This window comes from Jaculus jaculus, chromosome 13, assembly GCF_020740685.1.
Source record: "Jaculus jaculus isolate mJacJac1 chromosome 13, mJacJac1.mat.Y.cur, whole genome shotgun sequence".
In the NCBI taxonomy this organism is placed as follows: Eukaryota; Metazoa; Chordata; class Mammalia; order Rodentia; family Dipodidae; genus Jaculus; species Jaculus jaculus.
The window spans coordinates 641,583-658,290 of record NC_059114.1 but is presented as its reverse complement, the minus strand read 5'-3'; the positions used below and the strand labels follow the sequence as shown (position 1 = coordinate 658,290).

General features: G+C 55.4%; 1 protein-coding gene across 1 annotated transcript; it reads left to right on the top strand.

Annotated features, from left to right (window-relative positions):
* The first annotated feature begins 1,068 nt into the window (after positions 1–1,068).
* On the top strand, positions 1,069–7,808 carry Tbx1 (T-box transcription factor 1). The gene is made up of 8 exons (XM_045132947.1): positions 1,069–1,252; positions 2,479–2,860; positions 4,647–4,748; positions 5,516–5,687; positions 6,031–6,186; positions 6,664–6,731; positions 6,812–6,912; positions 7,342–7,808. The coding sequence occupies exons 1-8, from the start codon at positions 1,069–1,071 to the stop codon at positions 7,806–7,808; spliced, it is 1,632 nt and encodes a 543-aa protein (XP_044988882.1).
* The last annotated feature ends 8,900 nt before the right edge of the window (positions 7,809–16,708 follow it).

The following is a 16,708-nucleotide window of genomic DNA, read 5'->3' as shown; positions in this document are numbered from 1 at the left end:
AGGGAGGCTCCTGGGAGGCAGAGAGGCTACAGGCTTCACACCCGGAAAGGCCATAGACACACTGAACTGGCCAGAGGGGCCCCAGAGACACTAGGTGGAGGCAAGGCACAACAAGTTTAGTGAAGCCTTGGTTTGGTGATGACAGCCTGGTTCTGAACCTCAGCAGCTGGACCTTCCTCTTGGGCAGGCTGGCTGCACGGTGGAGAGGGGACAGCACCGGACCATGCGGCCTGAGTTTCTCCGACGTGTCCTCAGCTCCCTGGGCCAGCCAGGCCCCGCCCCTGGCCCTCCCTGCGCCCTGCCGGTGCGCAGGGAGGTCGGAGGAGCGGGCACTGCCCACCCTCCGGATGTAAAAGCGTCCTGGCCAGAGGCGGGCGGCGCGCGCGGGTGCGCGTGACGCTAGGACTCCTGGGCTGCGCGGCCTGGGCGGCGTCCCATGGCTCGGGTCCCCACCAGGATACCAAGCTGATCTAAGGGGCCTGTAGGAGTATTTGCTGGGAGAGGTCCAGTCTTGCAGCACGGAGGAACAGTGGACTCTGCAGTCCTGGGGCTATCAGCCGGTGACCCGCGGGCGAGCCAGAGCTGCTCTCTTACCCAGGTGCCAGGGACGCCGGGGAGGAGGTGGAGGCAAGAGAGGCCAAGGGCAGGGCAGGACTCAGGCAGCCCCTTAGTACCTCGTGGATACCTTGCCACCTTAGGCTGGGGCTGGGATATAGCGGCTTCTCTAGGCTTGAAGACGTTGAGGGTGGCTTAGCTGAACAGAGGGACACCCAACTTCCACAGAAACAGCGGGATGTTCAAGGGGCGTTGGTCGCACCCGGCCCTAGGAGCTGAGGCCAGGGGCAGAGAGCTTGGAAAGCAGGAGGACCCCGAATTTCCAGGGCGATTCACGCGGTTGGGCTTCTGGGTCGATACTGGCTGCAACTAGTGGGGGCCCACGATGCCATAAGCCCTTGGCCGCTGTGAGTGGCACTATAGGCCCCCGCCCCTGGGCCCCCTGGGCTGGGCTGGGCGCGGTGCGGCTAAACGCACGCAGTCGGAGGCGGCGCCGGCCAGGCCGGGGTGCCTATGGACGCGCGGAACCCGCCGTCTGTCCGGGCCAGCGCTTTCAGCATCGCCTCTCTCTTTGCAGCCGAGGCCTCGGAGGGCACCGCCCGCCGGGGCCCCGGGCCCTCTGACCGGGGGAAACTTCTCCGGCTACTAGGATCCCCAGCCGGGATGCACTTCAGCACCGTCACCAGGGACATGGAAGGTGAGCCTTCGGTCAGCCTCTACGTCGGATGCCCGCCAGCCCCCTGCCCTGAGGCCCAGCCTTGGAGTAGGTAGAGGGAGTTGGGGTGGGGTGAGCTCCAGCCTCGCAGCTGGGACCCCAGGACAGGCGGGAAAGGCGGGCATTCCCCAAAGCCAGTCCACCCACCAACCTGGGCGCCCAGGCTTTGGAGACTGGCATTCAGCTAGTCATAGGCCTGAAAGCGGGAGAAAGGGATGCCAGGAAGAAGAGCAGAGGCGGCTGTGAGCTTGAAGAGGCAGGAAGAAGGAGAGGTGGTTAGAGAAGAGACTAGGAACGTCAGGGAACACAGAAAAGGGAGGAGGAAACAAAAACAAAACAAAAAAATAAATAGTGATGAGGGTGACTAAGAGGGGAGAACTAAGAAAGCAGGGGAAAAAAAAAGATAAGGCAGGAAAGATAAAAGAAAGACACATAAACAAAGAAAGAAAGACAACGAAAGAGAAGAGAGAAAATGAAGAAAAACTTGAAGGCTGAAATAACCTCATTAAAAAATAAAGAACAAGAGAAAGACTCCAGGTTTTGTTTGTTAAAAAGAAGAGGGCAAAACATGAATAATAGAAAACATACAGAAGTAAGAGGAATAAGGTAGACAGAAGGACAAAAGGTGATGAAAATAAAATGGGAAAGGGTGACATGGGGTAAAAAGAACACGATGCAGAGAGAAACAAGCGATATTGAAGAGGGAAAGACGATGAGGAAGAAAAAGTTAAACGAGGGAGACAAAAGGTAGCGAAATAAGAAATTGGAGAAAGAAAATCTGGGACCAAGAAGGAGAAAAGCTACGCGGGCGGGAGGCCGAGCAGGGGCCGTGCACGGGCCCGCCGCTCCGGGGATCCGGTCAGGGCGGTCGGGGGGCCCGGGCCGCGCGAGCGGCGGCGGCGGGCGGGCCGGGGGCCGCGGCGGGGGGAAGGGCGGGGGAGGGGCGAGCGGCGGGGGAGGGGCGCGGGCCATTGTCTCGCCGGGGCGGGGCGGGGCGGGGCGGCTCCTCCGGGCCGGCCCGCGGTGTGGGGCGCCTGGGCCCGGGGCGCGTGCAGCGCAGCGCTGCGCAGCGCCCGCCACTCGGCCCGCGGCGCGGGACAGCGCTCACCTCGGCGGCAGGGCCGGCGGCGGCGGCGGCCCTCGGGTCATGATCTCCGCCGTGTCCAGCCCGTGGCTCACGCAGCTCTCGCACTTCTGCGACGTTGCAGCCTTCACGGCCAGCAGCCTGAGCAGCCTGGGGGCCGCGGGGGGCTTCCCGGGCGCCGCGTCACCGGGCGCCGACCCCTACGGCCCGCGCGAGCCGCCGCCGCCGCCGCCACGCTACGACTCGTGTGCCGCCGCGGCCACCCCCGGCGCCCCGGGCCCGCCGCCGCCGCCACACGCCTACCCGTTCGCGCCGGTCGCTGGGGCCACCACCAGCTCCGCCGCCGAGCCCGAGGGCCCTGGGGTTAGTTGCGCGGCGGCCGCCGCCAAGGCACCGGTGAAGAAGAACCCGAAGGTGGCCAGCGTGAGCGTGCAGCTGGAGATGAAGGCGCTGTGGGACGAGTTCAATCAGCTGGGCACCGAGATGATCGTCACCAAAGCCGGCAGGTCAGGGCGCCCCTCCCCGCGCCGCGACCCTCCCCGCTTGTGCGCTGCCACTCTCGGGTGCTAAGCCCAGGTCGGGTACGCCAGAAGCCGGGTGGGGGGGCGCGGTCCGGCTACCTGCGGGCTCCCGAGGGCCTTGCTGCCTTTGCTCCCGGCTGTCCCGGCTCCGGCGACAGCTACTGGGGATGGCGCCTGCGACGGAGAGAAGTCCCGGGACAGTCCCTCCAGCTCTGCAGCCCCAAGACGCCGCCGAGGGAAAGCATCCGGACGGGAACGGACTGGGCCGGGGGCCGGCAGTCACCGCCAAGGGGCCCTGTTGTCTAGCTGGTTCCCAATGGGCCTACCTCAAAGGAAACTCCTGTTGGGTTCTGAGTTCAGTCTATGAAGGCAAGATCAAGAGCAAACACCACAAATTGTCTGGATGATTTTAGGAAAGAATTAAGGCCCTTAACAAAAAATAATAATAATAAACTGTGGTCAGTTTCCTGAACTACTCAATTTTCTGGGCCTTAATTTCAGGCACTTGTGAGTCCAGATCTGCGTAAGTGGGGCCAGGCAGATGCCTGCCAATTGGTCTGTATTTGTTTTGAGGGCCAAGGGAGAAGAGAGAAGGGGAACAAGTTCTGCAGATGCTCCCGATTTGACCAGTAGACAAAGGCGGGTGTTGGGCTGTGTCTAATGTACACACCAGTTCCGTGGCCAAGTAGCGCTCAGGGCCTGTTTGCAAAGCCTTCTCGAAGTTTCTGTTTCCTTGCCTTGCAATCTTCCCAGGGAAATCTGGGGCCTGTCCTATGCTGTTGCTCTGTAAAATTTTCTCCAGGTTCTCTTTGCTGTTCCTCCTGAAGAAAACGACATAGGCTCTGCCTGAGGCTGACTTTACCCAGTATTTCACAGTACCCTCGAGCCTAAAGAGGCTTTGAGTTGGGCAGCTGAAAGGCTAGCTCCCACTGCCTGCAGACAATTGTCTGTGAGAGGAGACAGTGGGAAAGGCAAGAGAAGGCCAAGCTTTGTGCTGTTCTGCAGGGCCCAGTGGGTTGTACTGCAGTGTGGCCAGGCCAAAGCTGGCCCGTGGCCCATCCAGGGGCTACAGAAATGTCCCTTCAAGAGCACTAAGTCTGGAACGGGAGGAGAGGGAAACTGGGGAACTGTGAAGGCATATGTTGAGTCCTCCCCGAGTAGCAGCGTCTTGGCGGAAACAGGAACGTGCCGTGTCTTGTGGAAAGTTTGGTGAGACTCTAGCATAGGGTCAGGTCCTGAGAGTAGAGGTTGGGGCTCAGAGGTGTCAGTTTTGCTTAAGGAATTGCAGAACAGCAGCATACCTCCCACTGAAAGGGCAGCAGGGACTCAGAACCACGGACTACCCGGTTTCACTTTGTTGGAGCCGGGTGGGAGCTGCCTGGTCCAAACTGGGAGACCACGCAGGGCAGAAAAGCCCAGGGACTGGGTCTCAGGCGCCTGGCTGTGGAGAGGCTAGGTCCTGGGAGCGAAGGAATCCGCTGGGCAAGGTTTTCTCTACAGTCAAAGGAGGCAGAAGAGTCGTGGGGCTACAGTTCCATGCCGAGTTCGCTGTTTCTGTGATTCAGAGAGCATGGGGCTTGCCTGCTGCCTCCTTGCCTGTGGTTGGGAATGGGCCTTCTTTGGGTTAGAGCAGCTGAGATGGAGGAGTTGGGTGGAACACAACAGGCAGATAGAGAAACCCAAATGAGGGCCTGTCAGGACCAGGGGAATCAAGATAGGGCAGTACTGCAGGCCTCCACTTGAGGTGATCAGAGCCCCCCTCCCATCCCAGGCGAATGTTCCCTACCTTCCAAGTGAAGCTCTTTGGCATGGACCCCATGGCGGACTACATGCTACTCATGGACTTTGTGCCGGTGGATGACAAGCGCTACCGGTGAGTGAGGCCTGGGGATCACCTGGACAGGCGGTGTGCTTGGGGGAAGGGTGTCCTGGGAAGCTCTTTTGTGACTGGGTCCTCCCAGGCACCAGTACTGGCTCTCACTGCCCCTCTTGATCTGCTCCCTCACTTCCTCTCCTTGGACCTCTGATCCCTACCCCCACTCATTCTCTTGGATGTGCTTTAGGAATTCACAGGGAAACCTCTTGAACTTTGGGCTACAGGCAGCTCTGATGTCCTTGGGAGTCCTATGACCAACCAGTTTCTTTGCATCTCCTGAGAGGCAAACATGAGTGTTTTGTCCATGTCCCCCGCCTCTAGAGAACTCTCAGTCCAGAGTTTAGCCAGAAAGGTGGGGTGGCTGGGAAAAATGCAGAGCGGGCCTCAACTGCCTGGACAATGCACAGCAATTAGTAAAGCAAAGGCGGACTGTCCAGCTTATACCTAAATCTAGACTCCTTTTTTTTTTAATGTGTGTGTCCTGGGGCCAGCAGACCCGCTTGTAACGAAATGAGAGGGGAGTGGCTTCTCTCTACATTTTAATAGGGCCCTGTTCTGTGCTCCCTTTGTGTTGGGGGCAAAAGAGAGTTCTCTGGTTTCTCCACAACCCCCCATCCAGCCCGTGTTACTTTGGAAGCTTGATTTCACAAGCAGGTGAGGAAACTCCTCAGAGGCACTTTCAGAGTTTACTCTGCCCGTGTATGGACAAGGCCTTCTTGGTTCACTACAGTGTAGCTTGACCCCACTTCCCCGGTGTCTCCTAGGTACGCCTTCCACAGTTCCTCCTGGCTGGTGGCTGGAAAGGCAGATCCTGCCACACCTGGCCGTGTGCACTACCACCCGGACTCACCGGCTAAGGGTGCACAGTGGATGAAACAAATCGTGTCCTTCGACAAGCTCAAGTTAACCAACAATCTGCTGGATGACAACGGCCATGTGAGCAGCTCTTTGGTTCCCGGGCTGCTTGTGTGGCAGGGGTGTCAGAGTCTCCACTAACCAGAGGCAAAGGCAGAACTTGAGCGGCATGGACACAGGCAGAGCTGGGAGGGCTGGCGCCGAACGTCAGCTCAGAGAGGGCTCACCCTCCTCTAATTGGAAAGGATGGGTCCCTGCATGGGAAACGTGGAATCCTGATCTGGAAGGCTGCTTTCCTGCCAGGCTGATCTCTGCCTTACAGCTAACAGCCTCTTGCAGGCCTTGGGGGCAATCACTGGGGACTGCATCGTGATCATTTGCCACTTGTAGCATCAGCTGGAATCATCCCTCACTTGTCTTTCAGATTATTCTCAACTCCATGCACAGATACCAGCCCCGCTTCCATGTTGTCTATGTGGACCCTCGTAAAGACAGTGAGAAATATGCAGAGGAGAACTTCAAAACCTTTGTATTTGAGGAGACGCGCTTCACTGCAGTCACTGCCTACCAGAACCACCGGGTGAGCGCATGCTGGGGGGTCCCAGGGACAGACACACCCCTGCCTTCTCCCTCCACTGGGGACCCAGCCTCCTATATCAGCTTGACCCCTGTAGCAGCAATTGTCATTGTAGCCTGAAAGTTTGTTTTCCAAACCATTCCGGAAACTCCCCCATCAGAGGCCTGGTCTGAGGTTTACTCAGATTCCTAGGGCGCCAGCTCAGTTGTGTGTGTGTGTGTGTGTGTGTGTTTCGGAAGTGACCACATTCCCATCCAGCTGAAGGCTCAAGTCATTTATTTGGGGCTGCAAAGGGGTCTTCTAGAGATTGGGTGCTCCCCACACAGCCTGTTGACATGTACTGGGGAGAGGGCCACATGTGGTCAGCATAGAGATGCTCATCTGCCTGAGACTGTCACATTCCCCTGTCCTCCTTTGTGGAGGTCGGTGGCCCAAGGGTGCAGGGCTCTGGGCTGCTTGCTCATATTGGCTTTTCTGCAGATCACGCAGCTCAAGATTGCCAGTAACCCCTTCGCCAAAGGCTTCCGGGACTGCGACCCAGAGGACTGGTGAGTGCGTCCTCTGAAAACAGGGTGCATGCCTGGGTATGTGGCCTGGACACTGCCATAACCCATCCCCGGTTCCTTAGGCCTCGGAACCACCGCCCTGGTGCGCTGCCACTCATGAGCGCCTTTGCACGCTCGCGGAACCCTGTGGCTTCTCCCACGCATCCCAATGGCGCCGAGAAAGGTAGGATCCGAGTCGTGGGATCCGGGCCTCTGGCCCCTGCGCCTTCAGCCTCAGGTCGGCGGCCGCGCCCGGCCCCGCCTGCAACCCTGGGCGCTCGCGGCCTTCGCGAGTTGCACAACGGCCGCGGCAGTGGGCAAGCGCGCACTCGCCTGCCCGACGGCGGCGCCCCGCCCGCCCGCGCGCCCCGCCCGCCCGCCAGTGGAAGGCTAGGGCCCCCGGGGAGCGCTTGGGGAGTCGGCGGGGGCCGGGGGCAGTGGGCGCTGGAGAGCAAGGGACTCGGCCGGCCGGCGGGGCCGGGGTCGGTGGGCGCTCAGGAGCCAGGGCTTGGCCGGCTTGGCGGGGCCGGGACCGACGCGCCGCCTCGCCCGTGGGCTTTATCCCGCGAGTCTTCCCGACGCTCCCGTGCTCACCCCTCGGCTCTGCCCGCAGACGTGGCCGAAGCCCGGCGAGATTTCGATCGCGACGCGGGCGGGCCGCCCATGCTCGGCGACCCTGCGCACCCTCCGCAGCTACTGGCGCGGGTGCTGAGCCCCGCGCTGCCCGGGGCCGGGGGCGCCGGCGGCCTCGTGCCACTGCCCGGCGCTCCCGGGGGCCGGCCCAGCCCCCCGCACCCTGAGCTGCGCCTGGAGGCGCCCGGCGCGTCCGAGCCGCTGCACCATCACCCCTACAAGTACCCGGCCGCCGCCTACGACCACTACCTCGGGGCCAAGAGCCGGCCGGCGCCCTACCCGCTGCCCGGCCTGCGCGGCCACGGCTACCACCCACACGCGCACCCGCACCACCACCACCACCCGGCCGTAAGCCCGGCTGCCGCCGCCGCCGCCGCCGCCGCGGCCAACATGTACTCGTCGGCCGGGGCCGCGCCACCCGGCTCCTACGACTACTGCCCCAGATAAGCCGCCCGCCCGTCCTCGCGGGCCCCAGGGACACCCCAGGACACGTCCTCCCCACGCGGGCGGCTCCCCGGCCCCGGCCTCGAAGCCGCCGGGGTCCTCCCACCCCAAGGACTGCAAGCAGAGGCGGCCCCCAGCCCCAGGACCGCGGGCACCGCCTGCCAGTGCCAAAGCACCCGGCCCGGCCCGAGGAGGAAAGGAAGTGATATTTATTGTTCTCCCTGAGACCGGCAGTTGCAGCGTAGACGACCCGAGAAAGCCCTGCCTGCAGGCGGTGTAGATACGTGTAGATATGTGTAGATACTGTAGATACCGATCCGGTGCCGACTACATAAAACGGTTTCGTCTCTTTTGGAAGCTGCCTATGTGTCCATTCATTTGTACCCATTTAGATTGTGGCGGGGAGATGTGAGCAGCTTGCGCTTGGGCAGCTCGGGACTTGGTCTCCTAGCCGCAGGGGGCGGGGTGTGCAGAGAAGGGGAGCAGGGCCCCTGCAGCCTGTGCCCCTACCCTCCCCAATCCTCGCTGTCCCGTCTCCTGCCTTCTTCCCCTGGCTTTCTCCCTATTGCCTGCATTATCTTTCCCAGGCTGGGGTGCCAGTTCCAGATGTGAATTCTGCCCTTTACTTCCATTTCTCCGCACCTGTGGTTGTCCCTATTTCAGGACTTGTGCCTGTGCCCTGACCTGTTTCTAGGACCGGTCCCTCAAACAGGGAATAATGGTCATGGAGAACATGGAGAACATCCTGTCCATAAGGCCAGGGATGGGATGTGGAAAGACAAAAACAGGCAGCTCTGCTCTTCTAGCATTCCGCTAGCCTGGCCGCAGCCCAGGCCTGCGTTTTCCCGTTTATTGACTTTATTCATTGTGTGTCACCACAGAGTGGCCTGGATGGGGGCACAATGACAGTGGTCATGAGTCATCTTGAAACCTGTGTGTGAAGCGGTTTTTCCCAGGCCAGGTGGCTGGGAGACCTCTCCCCATGAACTCAACACCAGTGAGGCTGCCAGAGGAACCCTTTGATCCCTCCCTTCCTATGCCCCAGCAGGAAGGGCTAACTGCTGGCCAGTGACAAGGCTGGCTTGTGCACAAGATGAACGGGAAATGCGTGTGGCCAGGTTCTATCCCAGGCGTTCTGGTTCTGTCTGAGTGTGTTGGCGGCAGTAGCTGCCTCTTGAGCCTTCAGGCTTATCCCTCCTCCATGGCCATATAGCTGAGACGCCCCTCTTCCAGGCACACACCCAGGCATTTAAATATCTATCTGCCCTAGGCCTGTCCTGTCCCCTGCTGGGTGACCAGTCCTTTCCCCAACCTTCAAGGTCATCTAGTACCAGGGCATGAAGTCTTTTGCAATGTCTGCTCAGGTGGCCAGCAGGGACACGGCTGCAGGGACACACTCTTAGGGGCAGCTGTAGAGACCCATTCCCGATTCTTGCCCCCACCACACCCTAACTGCAAGCCTTTCTTTGCGTGTAACAGTGGACTCCTGCTCAGAGCAGCATATTCTCCATTGGCACCAAGTCCTTCCTCGTTCTGGGAGGTCAGGGACTCTGTGTCTTCTGGAGTGGCGGGCTGAGATTTGTCCTGCAGAGGGCGATGAGCAGCCTAAGGCTACCCTCTCCCTAATGGAATGCAACCACCCCACACTCTTTCAATACTCAGGGTATGGGGGTCGGGGAGCAGACGTGAGACGAGCTGTCATTAGAGACCTCTGCTGTAGTGTTATTTAAAGCTGAAGTGAACTGTCCTTGGTTTCATGCTTGTAAATAGGGGTAGAAAACAGCACAAAAGGCAGGGACCCTGGACAAGCAACTCGTTGGCCTTGTAGATGCCCTTGCGCACTAAACCAGCCAACCAAGATGGAGAACTGGGCCACCACAGAAGGCTGCTTATATTTTATGACTTACATAAAGTTAGGCCTTCAGGTCTCCACCAGCCTATTCCTAGTGCTGGACATCCAGGTGCTTATGGTCACCACTGTGCACCAGGTAATAGCCCCTGAAAGCCTGGGGCTTCTCCCTTGTACTGCAGAGATGAATCTGGTGAGGTCTTGTAATGGGGGTAAAGGAAAGGAGTGTAGCCGGAAACAGCTTCTGGTATGTTCCAAAGGCTGTTATGCTGTCTTTCGTCATTCATTCATTCCTTAAGCAAGCACTTGCTGAGTGCCTGCCAGCTGCTGCCCTGGCTGCTGCACCTGTGGGGCTGACCACACAGTGGGCAGCTGCCTCTGGACAGCCTGTGAGTACCCCTATGAAGTGGCTTTCTAGAAGCTTCTTTTCTGTGATGACAGATCTGACTGTGTCCCTCCCTCCCAAGGTGATGGTGGAGGTAGAGCCTTTGGGAAGTGATTGGCTGGGTTGTGGGGGTGGAACCTCATGAACAGGATTAGTACCCCTAGAAAAGAGGACGCGGAGAGGCCCCTCACTTCTGCTATGTGAAGATACAGAGAATGTGGCTGACTGCCCATTCTGCCCCCTGATCTTGGCCTTCAGAACAGAGAGAAGTGTTCACTGTGAATTAGCCACTTTATTTATGGTGATGGCTATGGCAATGAACAGCCTAAACCCATAAGAGAGTTGTAGTTTCCTCCCACTTTAGCTTCCTCTACAGCCATGTTGCTTCTCTACTAGGGGTTGCTATGCTGTCCTGTGCAGGGATAGAGGGTCTTTTCCACCTGATCTCCTTGTTCACCCACACCCCAACTGTTGCCTCCCCCAGAATCATTCCCAGGAGTCCTAGGTTGGGCCAGAGTTCATACTCCTATTCATGCCTCAAAACCCTTCAGAAAAACAAGAAAATCCAACTCAAGAAATAGATCACTCTTAAGCAGCACAGGACAAGCCACATACAGCCCGCCAAGGGTCCCTACACTGCCTGCTCAGCAAATAGTGCTGCTAAGGAAGGGTGGGAGTGCTATGCTGCCTTGAGTTCTCCCCTAGGAAGGCATTTACAATACAAGCAAAAGTACCTTAAGCTGCTAGACGAGATGAGAGTGCTTACAGACGCCTGGGAGCCACTGTGGAGGGGAGGAGAGCCCTGCTATTCTGCAGGTCTAGCTCCTTACCCCAGCGGGAGAAGTCAGGAGGGTGTGGGACCCCTGTGATGGCAGCGTGCAGGATGAGGCACTGAGCTCCAGATACACTGCAGGCCCAAGTGGCCTGAGCACCAGAGCACCCACACTGCCACAGCTGCCCAGCATGGGCTGGAGGGAGCAGGGCCTGGCACCTGGGAGTCTAGAGGGATAGCCAAGGAGAATCTTCCAGGAGAAGAGCAATGAGGCCCATGGTGGCAGTGCCCTTGGTGTAGCCCATGCCTGGAGGACATGTCTGGAGGCTCTCTTCGACAATATCGTCTTTATGCTGTGGTGCTGCTTGGGCATGCATAAATGGCGGGGTTCCACATAAGCTGTGGGCACTGGGACCTTCATGTTTATATTTCCTCTCCTCCTCCAGCTGGGCTTGGCCAGAGCATTTGCTTCACCCTATCCCTCTTCCTTCACCCCTCATGCCCCCTTCACATCCTGTCATGGGTCCAGAGCAAATAGGAACGGGCCCCTGGCCTGGGGGCTACTCTTAAGCTCTGTGATGCCAATGGGGCCTTCCTCTTGGTGTTACATCTCACATTCTCCACATTTCCCAAACCACCCATGGTGCCTTTGATTCAGTCCCCTTTCCTGCTTGTTGTATTACTTCAAACCAGATGGGCTCCTCAGATTAAGTCTAGAGACTCTGTGTCTGTATAAGGCTGCCAGGTGCGTGTGTGGGAAACACCAGAACCAGAGATATTCTGTCAATGGATCATGGGGCCGTGGTTTGCGCTCTGGTAGCAGGAGCTGCGCTGTTCTCTTTCTTACAGGGACAGTACTGAGGATGCCCTTTGGTAACTTCCCACTGCTCAGGTGCCCACTTTGTCTCCCTTCCTCCAGCTCTGCTTCCTTCCTGGTCTGCCCTATAGCCAAGACCCCCTGGCTTCAGCTCTGCAGCGGCCTTTCTGAGACATGACTGCTCATGTCACTTCTCAGGACTCCCTCCCCAAACCACCCTCTCTCCTCCTCACTCCTCCCTGCTATTCACCTCAAAACTCCCACCCCATTTCCACCTTTATCTTTAAGTTTTGCTGTTTTGTTTTTGTTTTTGTGTTTTGAGGTAGGGTCTCACTGTAGTCCAGGCTGACCTGGAATTCACTATGGAGTCTCAGGGTGGCCTCAAACTCCCAGCGATCCTCCTACCTCTGCCTCCTGACCACTGGGATTAAAGTCGTGTACCACCATGCCTGGCTCTTTTTTTTTTTTTTTTTAAGTTAGGTGGAGAGATGGCTCAGTAGTTATGCATGCTTACTTACAAGGCCTGACAGCCCATGTATCCATGTAAAGCCAGGTGCATTAGAGTTTGCAGTGGCTGGAGGCCTTAGCATGCCCATTTTTCTCTCCCCCTTGAAAATCAATAACAAATAAAAATGACTTTTAAAAAATTTACTTCAAAGTCAGGTGTGGTGACACACACCTTTAATTCCTGCACTTGGGAAGCAGAGGTAGGTGGATCACTGTGAGCTCAAGGCCACCCTGAGAGTACATAGTGAATTCCAGGTCAGCCTGGGCTAGAGAGTGAGATACTACCTGGAAAAAAAATTATTTCATGTGTGCCTACACACATGATATGTGCATGTGGAGGTCAAAGGACTACTTTGAGTGGTCTGTATGCTACCTTCTTTGAGACAGAACAAAAGAAGAAATGCCAGACTGCAAAGGAAATAGCTGGCCCACAAGCTTTGAATTCTCTTGGTTCTGCCTCCCATTTTTGTACTTGTATTGGGATCACAGATGCATGCACCACTTTGCATCCAACCTTATATGGGCTCTGGGGAATTGAACCCAAGCCAACAGGCTTTGCAAGCAAGTGTTCACCTTTAACCACTGGTACATCTATCCAATTTTCCATACCTTTTATCCCAACAAGTTTTTGAGATTTTTCCCTAAAAATTTTTCCCCAGGTTCTCTTGTGATTTTACATGGTGAGGGTGCTGAAGGCAGCCAGAACCCCTTGTGTTTCTTTGCCCACCTGGCTACACAGACCACACCTTGTACCCCTCCCCTAAGGCAGTATGCCCCTTCAGGGAGTAGCAGGGACCTTTATCACACAGCCGAGTCTTGGGAGCTGCTAGGCTGTGCTTTTCCAGCCTTCTTTTGTGATGAGACAGCTTGGTAGACTTGGGGACACAGGCCCTCTGCCTTGTTGTCCTCGAGGGATAGCTCTGTCTTGCCAGCTCCAGATCTCTCCGGGCATTCATGGTTAAGGCCTCTTCCCTCCTCCCTCTGGTGACTGGCCTTCCCTGAAGCAGGAGCATTCACAAGAGGTGCTAGGCCCACAGTTAGCACCCACTTCACAGGCTCCCCTGCCACTCCTAGCCCAGGAAACCATCACATACCTGTCACTTCTACTTCCCAGTCAGTACCTACTCTTTGGAGCCCTGCCCTACTCACTGGTAGCTGCCCAACAGAGCCTTCAGAAGAGGCACAGCTTCTAGTGGGCCTGAGATCTGATTCCATCTACTGCTCTGAGCTAAGCCAGAACTTCGGCCCTCAGCATCCAAGTTTCCTTCCAGCACCAATTCAGGATTTTCCCAGCATGTGTCTGCCTCCAAAGGCCTTAGAGTCTAAAAGACACAGATCCTATCACAGGTACATTCAGAAAATGGCTTAGATGAACAACAAGCCTGGATTAAGCTTCAATAAAATACCACCTCACACTCATTAAGATGGCTGTTACTAAATCAACAACAACAAAACAAACCTGTAGCTAGGAATAGAGCTCAGTAGTACAGCACTTGCCTAACACATAAGAGGCCTTGAGTTCAATCCCCAGGTCTGCAAAAACAAAACAACCTAGGAGACCAAGGCAGGATAATTACCATGAGTTCAAGTCTAGCCTGGGCTACATAGTGTGTTCCACACCACCCTGGGCTATAGAGTGAGGTCTATCTCAAAAAACAACAAAACAAAACAAATAAACAAACAAAAAAAAAAAAACAAAAAACAGAGCTGGCCGGGCGTGGTGGCACACGCCTTTAATCCCAGCACTCAGGAGGCAGAGGTAAGAGGATCGCAGTGAGTTCAAGGCCACCCTGAGACTACATAGAGAATTCCAGGTCAGCCTGGGCTAGAGTGAGACCCTACCTCAAAAAAAAAAAAAAAACAGAGATGGAGGAGCTGGAGAAATGGTTTAGCAGTTAAGGCTCTTGCCTGCAAAGCCAAAGGACTCAGGTTCAATTGCTCAGTATCCATGTAAGCCAGACGCACAGAGTGGTACATGTATCTGGAGTTTGTCTGCACTGGCTGGAGGCTCTGGTGTGCCCCTTCACCCCCACTTTCTTCCTCCCACACTCACAAATAAATAAAATATTTTAAAAAAACAGAGCTGGAGAGATCACACACAGACACACACACACACACACACACACACACACACACACACACACACAGAAAATAAAAAACAAAACAAAACAAAAACTCCAATGCCAGGCATGATGACACACACCTTTAATCCCAGCACTCAGGAGGCAGAGGTAAGAGGATTGCAGGGAGTTCAAGGCCACCCTGAGACATAGCGAATTCCAGGCCAGCTTGGGTTACAGCAAGACCCGCCCCCAAAAAAACTCCAAACAGATAATAACTGTAGATGAGGATATGGAATAATTTAAACCCTATGTACTTTAGGTACAGGTTTAAAATATTGCACAGGAAAACAGTATGGGGGGGTTCCTTCACCTCACGGGCTGGAGAGATGGCTTAGCAGTTAAGGTACTTGCCTGTGAAGCTTGAAGGACCCAGGTTCAATTCCCCAGTACCAATGGAAGCCAGATACACAAGGGAAAACATGCATCTGGAGTTTGTTTGCAGTGGCTAAAGGGCCTGGCATACCCATTCCCTCTCTTGCAAATAAATTAATTTAAATATTAAAAATATTCACCCCAGAATTATCAAATGGCTCAGCAGTACCACTTCTGGTTGCATTCCCCAAACAGTTGAAAACAGGAGTTCCAATAGGTATCTGTCTACCCGTGTTTGTAGCAGCATCACTCACTATAAGCAAGTGGTGGAAGAAACTTACATGGTTATTGACAGATGAGCAGATAAAACAAAAGTGCTGCTGGGTGTGGTAGCGCACACCTTTAATCCTAGCATTCAGGAGGCAGAGGTAGGAGAATCGCCGTGAGTTTAAGGCCACCCTGAGACTACATACTTAATTCCAGGTCGGCCTGCACCCAGACTGAGACCCTACCTCGAAAAACCAAAATAAAATAAAATAAAATAAAAGGGCTTCCTCTATACAATACACATTATGGGTTATTACTCAGACTTACAGAAAATACAATGTCTGGAGAAGGGGAGAATGGGCCTGTTTATGAGGACAGTTTTGCAAGATGGCAAATTATTGAGATCAGTGATGGTGAGATTTGGGCAAAAATGTAAATTCGGGGACTAGAGAGATGGTTTAGCGGTTAAGGCACTTGCTTGCAAAGCCTAAGGACTCAGGTTTGATTCCCCAGTACCCACATAAGCCAGATACACAAGGTGGTGCATGCGTCTGGAGTTTGAAGAAGAAAACAATGTAAATGCACTCAATACCAATAAACCTTACCTTAGAAATGCTCAAGGTAGGTGGCACTCTAGTTACCACACCCTTTTGTAGTGTCCTTAGCTTACATGGCAAGCCTTTTTGTTTTAGGCGGTGCTAGAAATAGGACCTGAGGCCTTTGCACATGCTAGGCAAATACTCTACAACTGAGAGATCTGCCTATCCCCCAGATTTGTGTTTATATATATTTTTAAAATTATTTAATTTATTTATATGAGAGAGAGAAAGGGAGAGAATGGGTGTGCCAGGGCCCCTAGCCACTGCAGATGAACTCCAGATGCATGTGCCACCTTATGCATCTAGCCTACTGGGGAGTTGGGCACTGGAGAGTTGAACCTCGGTCTTTAGGCTTCACAGGCAAGCTCCTTAACTGCTAAGCCATCTCTCCAATCCTCTATGTATATTTGACAATATTTAAAAACCAGTATCAGTAATACTATGCAAAAGTCATTGTGTTCATCTTGGATTAACCAATTTCTCCCTGGCTCTAAACCAATGGTTTCTAATAGAAGGAACTTTGTCCCCCATGATTGGCAATGCCTGGGACACTTTGGCTGTCTGTCAGCTGATATGCAAAGGCCAGAAATACTGCCTAACACCCCAGCAGATAGCTCCTTATGAGAGCCATTGAGCCCAGGTGTCACAGTGGAGAGGCTTGTAGTGGACACTGCCAGATACACAGTGTGGGCCAGCAGATAGCTCAGCTCTAAATATTGTGATCTTAGGAGCCCCCAGTCCTACCTATCATGGACCTGTCATGTCCAGTGAGAACTGCCCTTTTCCTGGGCCTCTTCCTGCCCATGTGGCCCCACACTTGCTGGAGGGCTGCCCAAATGGGGTCAGTAGGTCTGGTGCCCGAGGGTGGCAGTGCTGTGGCCCCAGAGGGCTTGAGAAGGCTAGCGCTGGTCTTGTGGGGCAGAGGGCTATTGGTGTCATCCTCTGCATGCAACCTCTACAGACGGTCCTGCCCTGGACAGGTCCCTCTGGCTCTGGAAGGGAAGATGTCTATCAAGCCACACATGGGGCTGAGTCTGCAATGACACACCACTGTCATCCTCAAGATCATGGAAAGTTCCAGTGGCCTCCTTGCAAAGGGAAAGGCTATGTTTGACCCAGATTCAAGGTCCTTTCTGGCCATTTGTGATCTGACAGTGTCTCCTTCTCAGTCACCTCCTCCCTCAGTGTGGGGCTTCATAATTAGTGGGGCCTAGCTCTTTTGGAGGGGTTAGGATGTGCCTGGATCACTCTTACAGGAGGGCGACAAGTTGC

Bases quoted from the DNA above. Each gene is read 5' to 3' on its own strand.
- Tbx1 (XM_045132947.1), top strand. From the start codon at position 1,069: ATGGACGCGCGGAACCCGCCGTCTGTCCGGGCCAGCGCTTTCAGCATC. The intron at 4,749-5,515 runs GTGAGTGAGGCC...GGTGTCTCCTAG, and splicing joins GTGGATGACAAGCGCTACCG to GTACGCCTTCCACAGTTCCT. The intron at 5,688-6,030 runs GTGAGCAGCTCT...CTTGTCTTTCAG, and splicing joins TGCTGGATGACAACGGCCAT to ATTATTCTCAACTCCATGCA.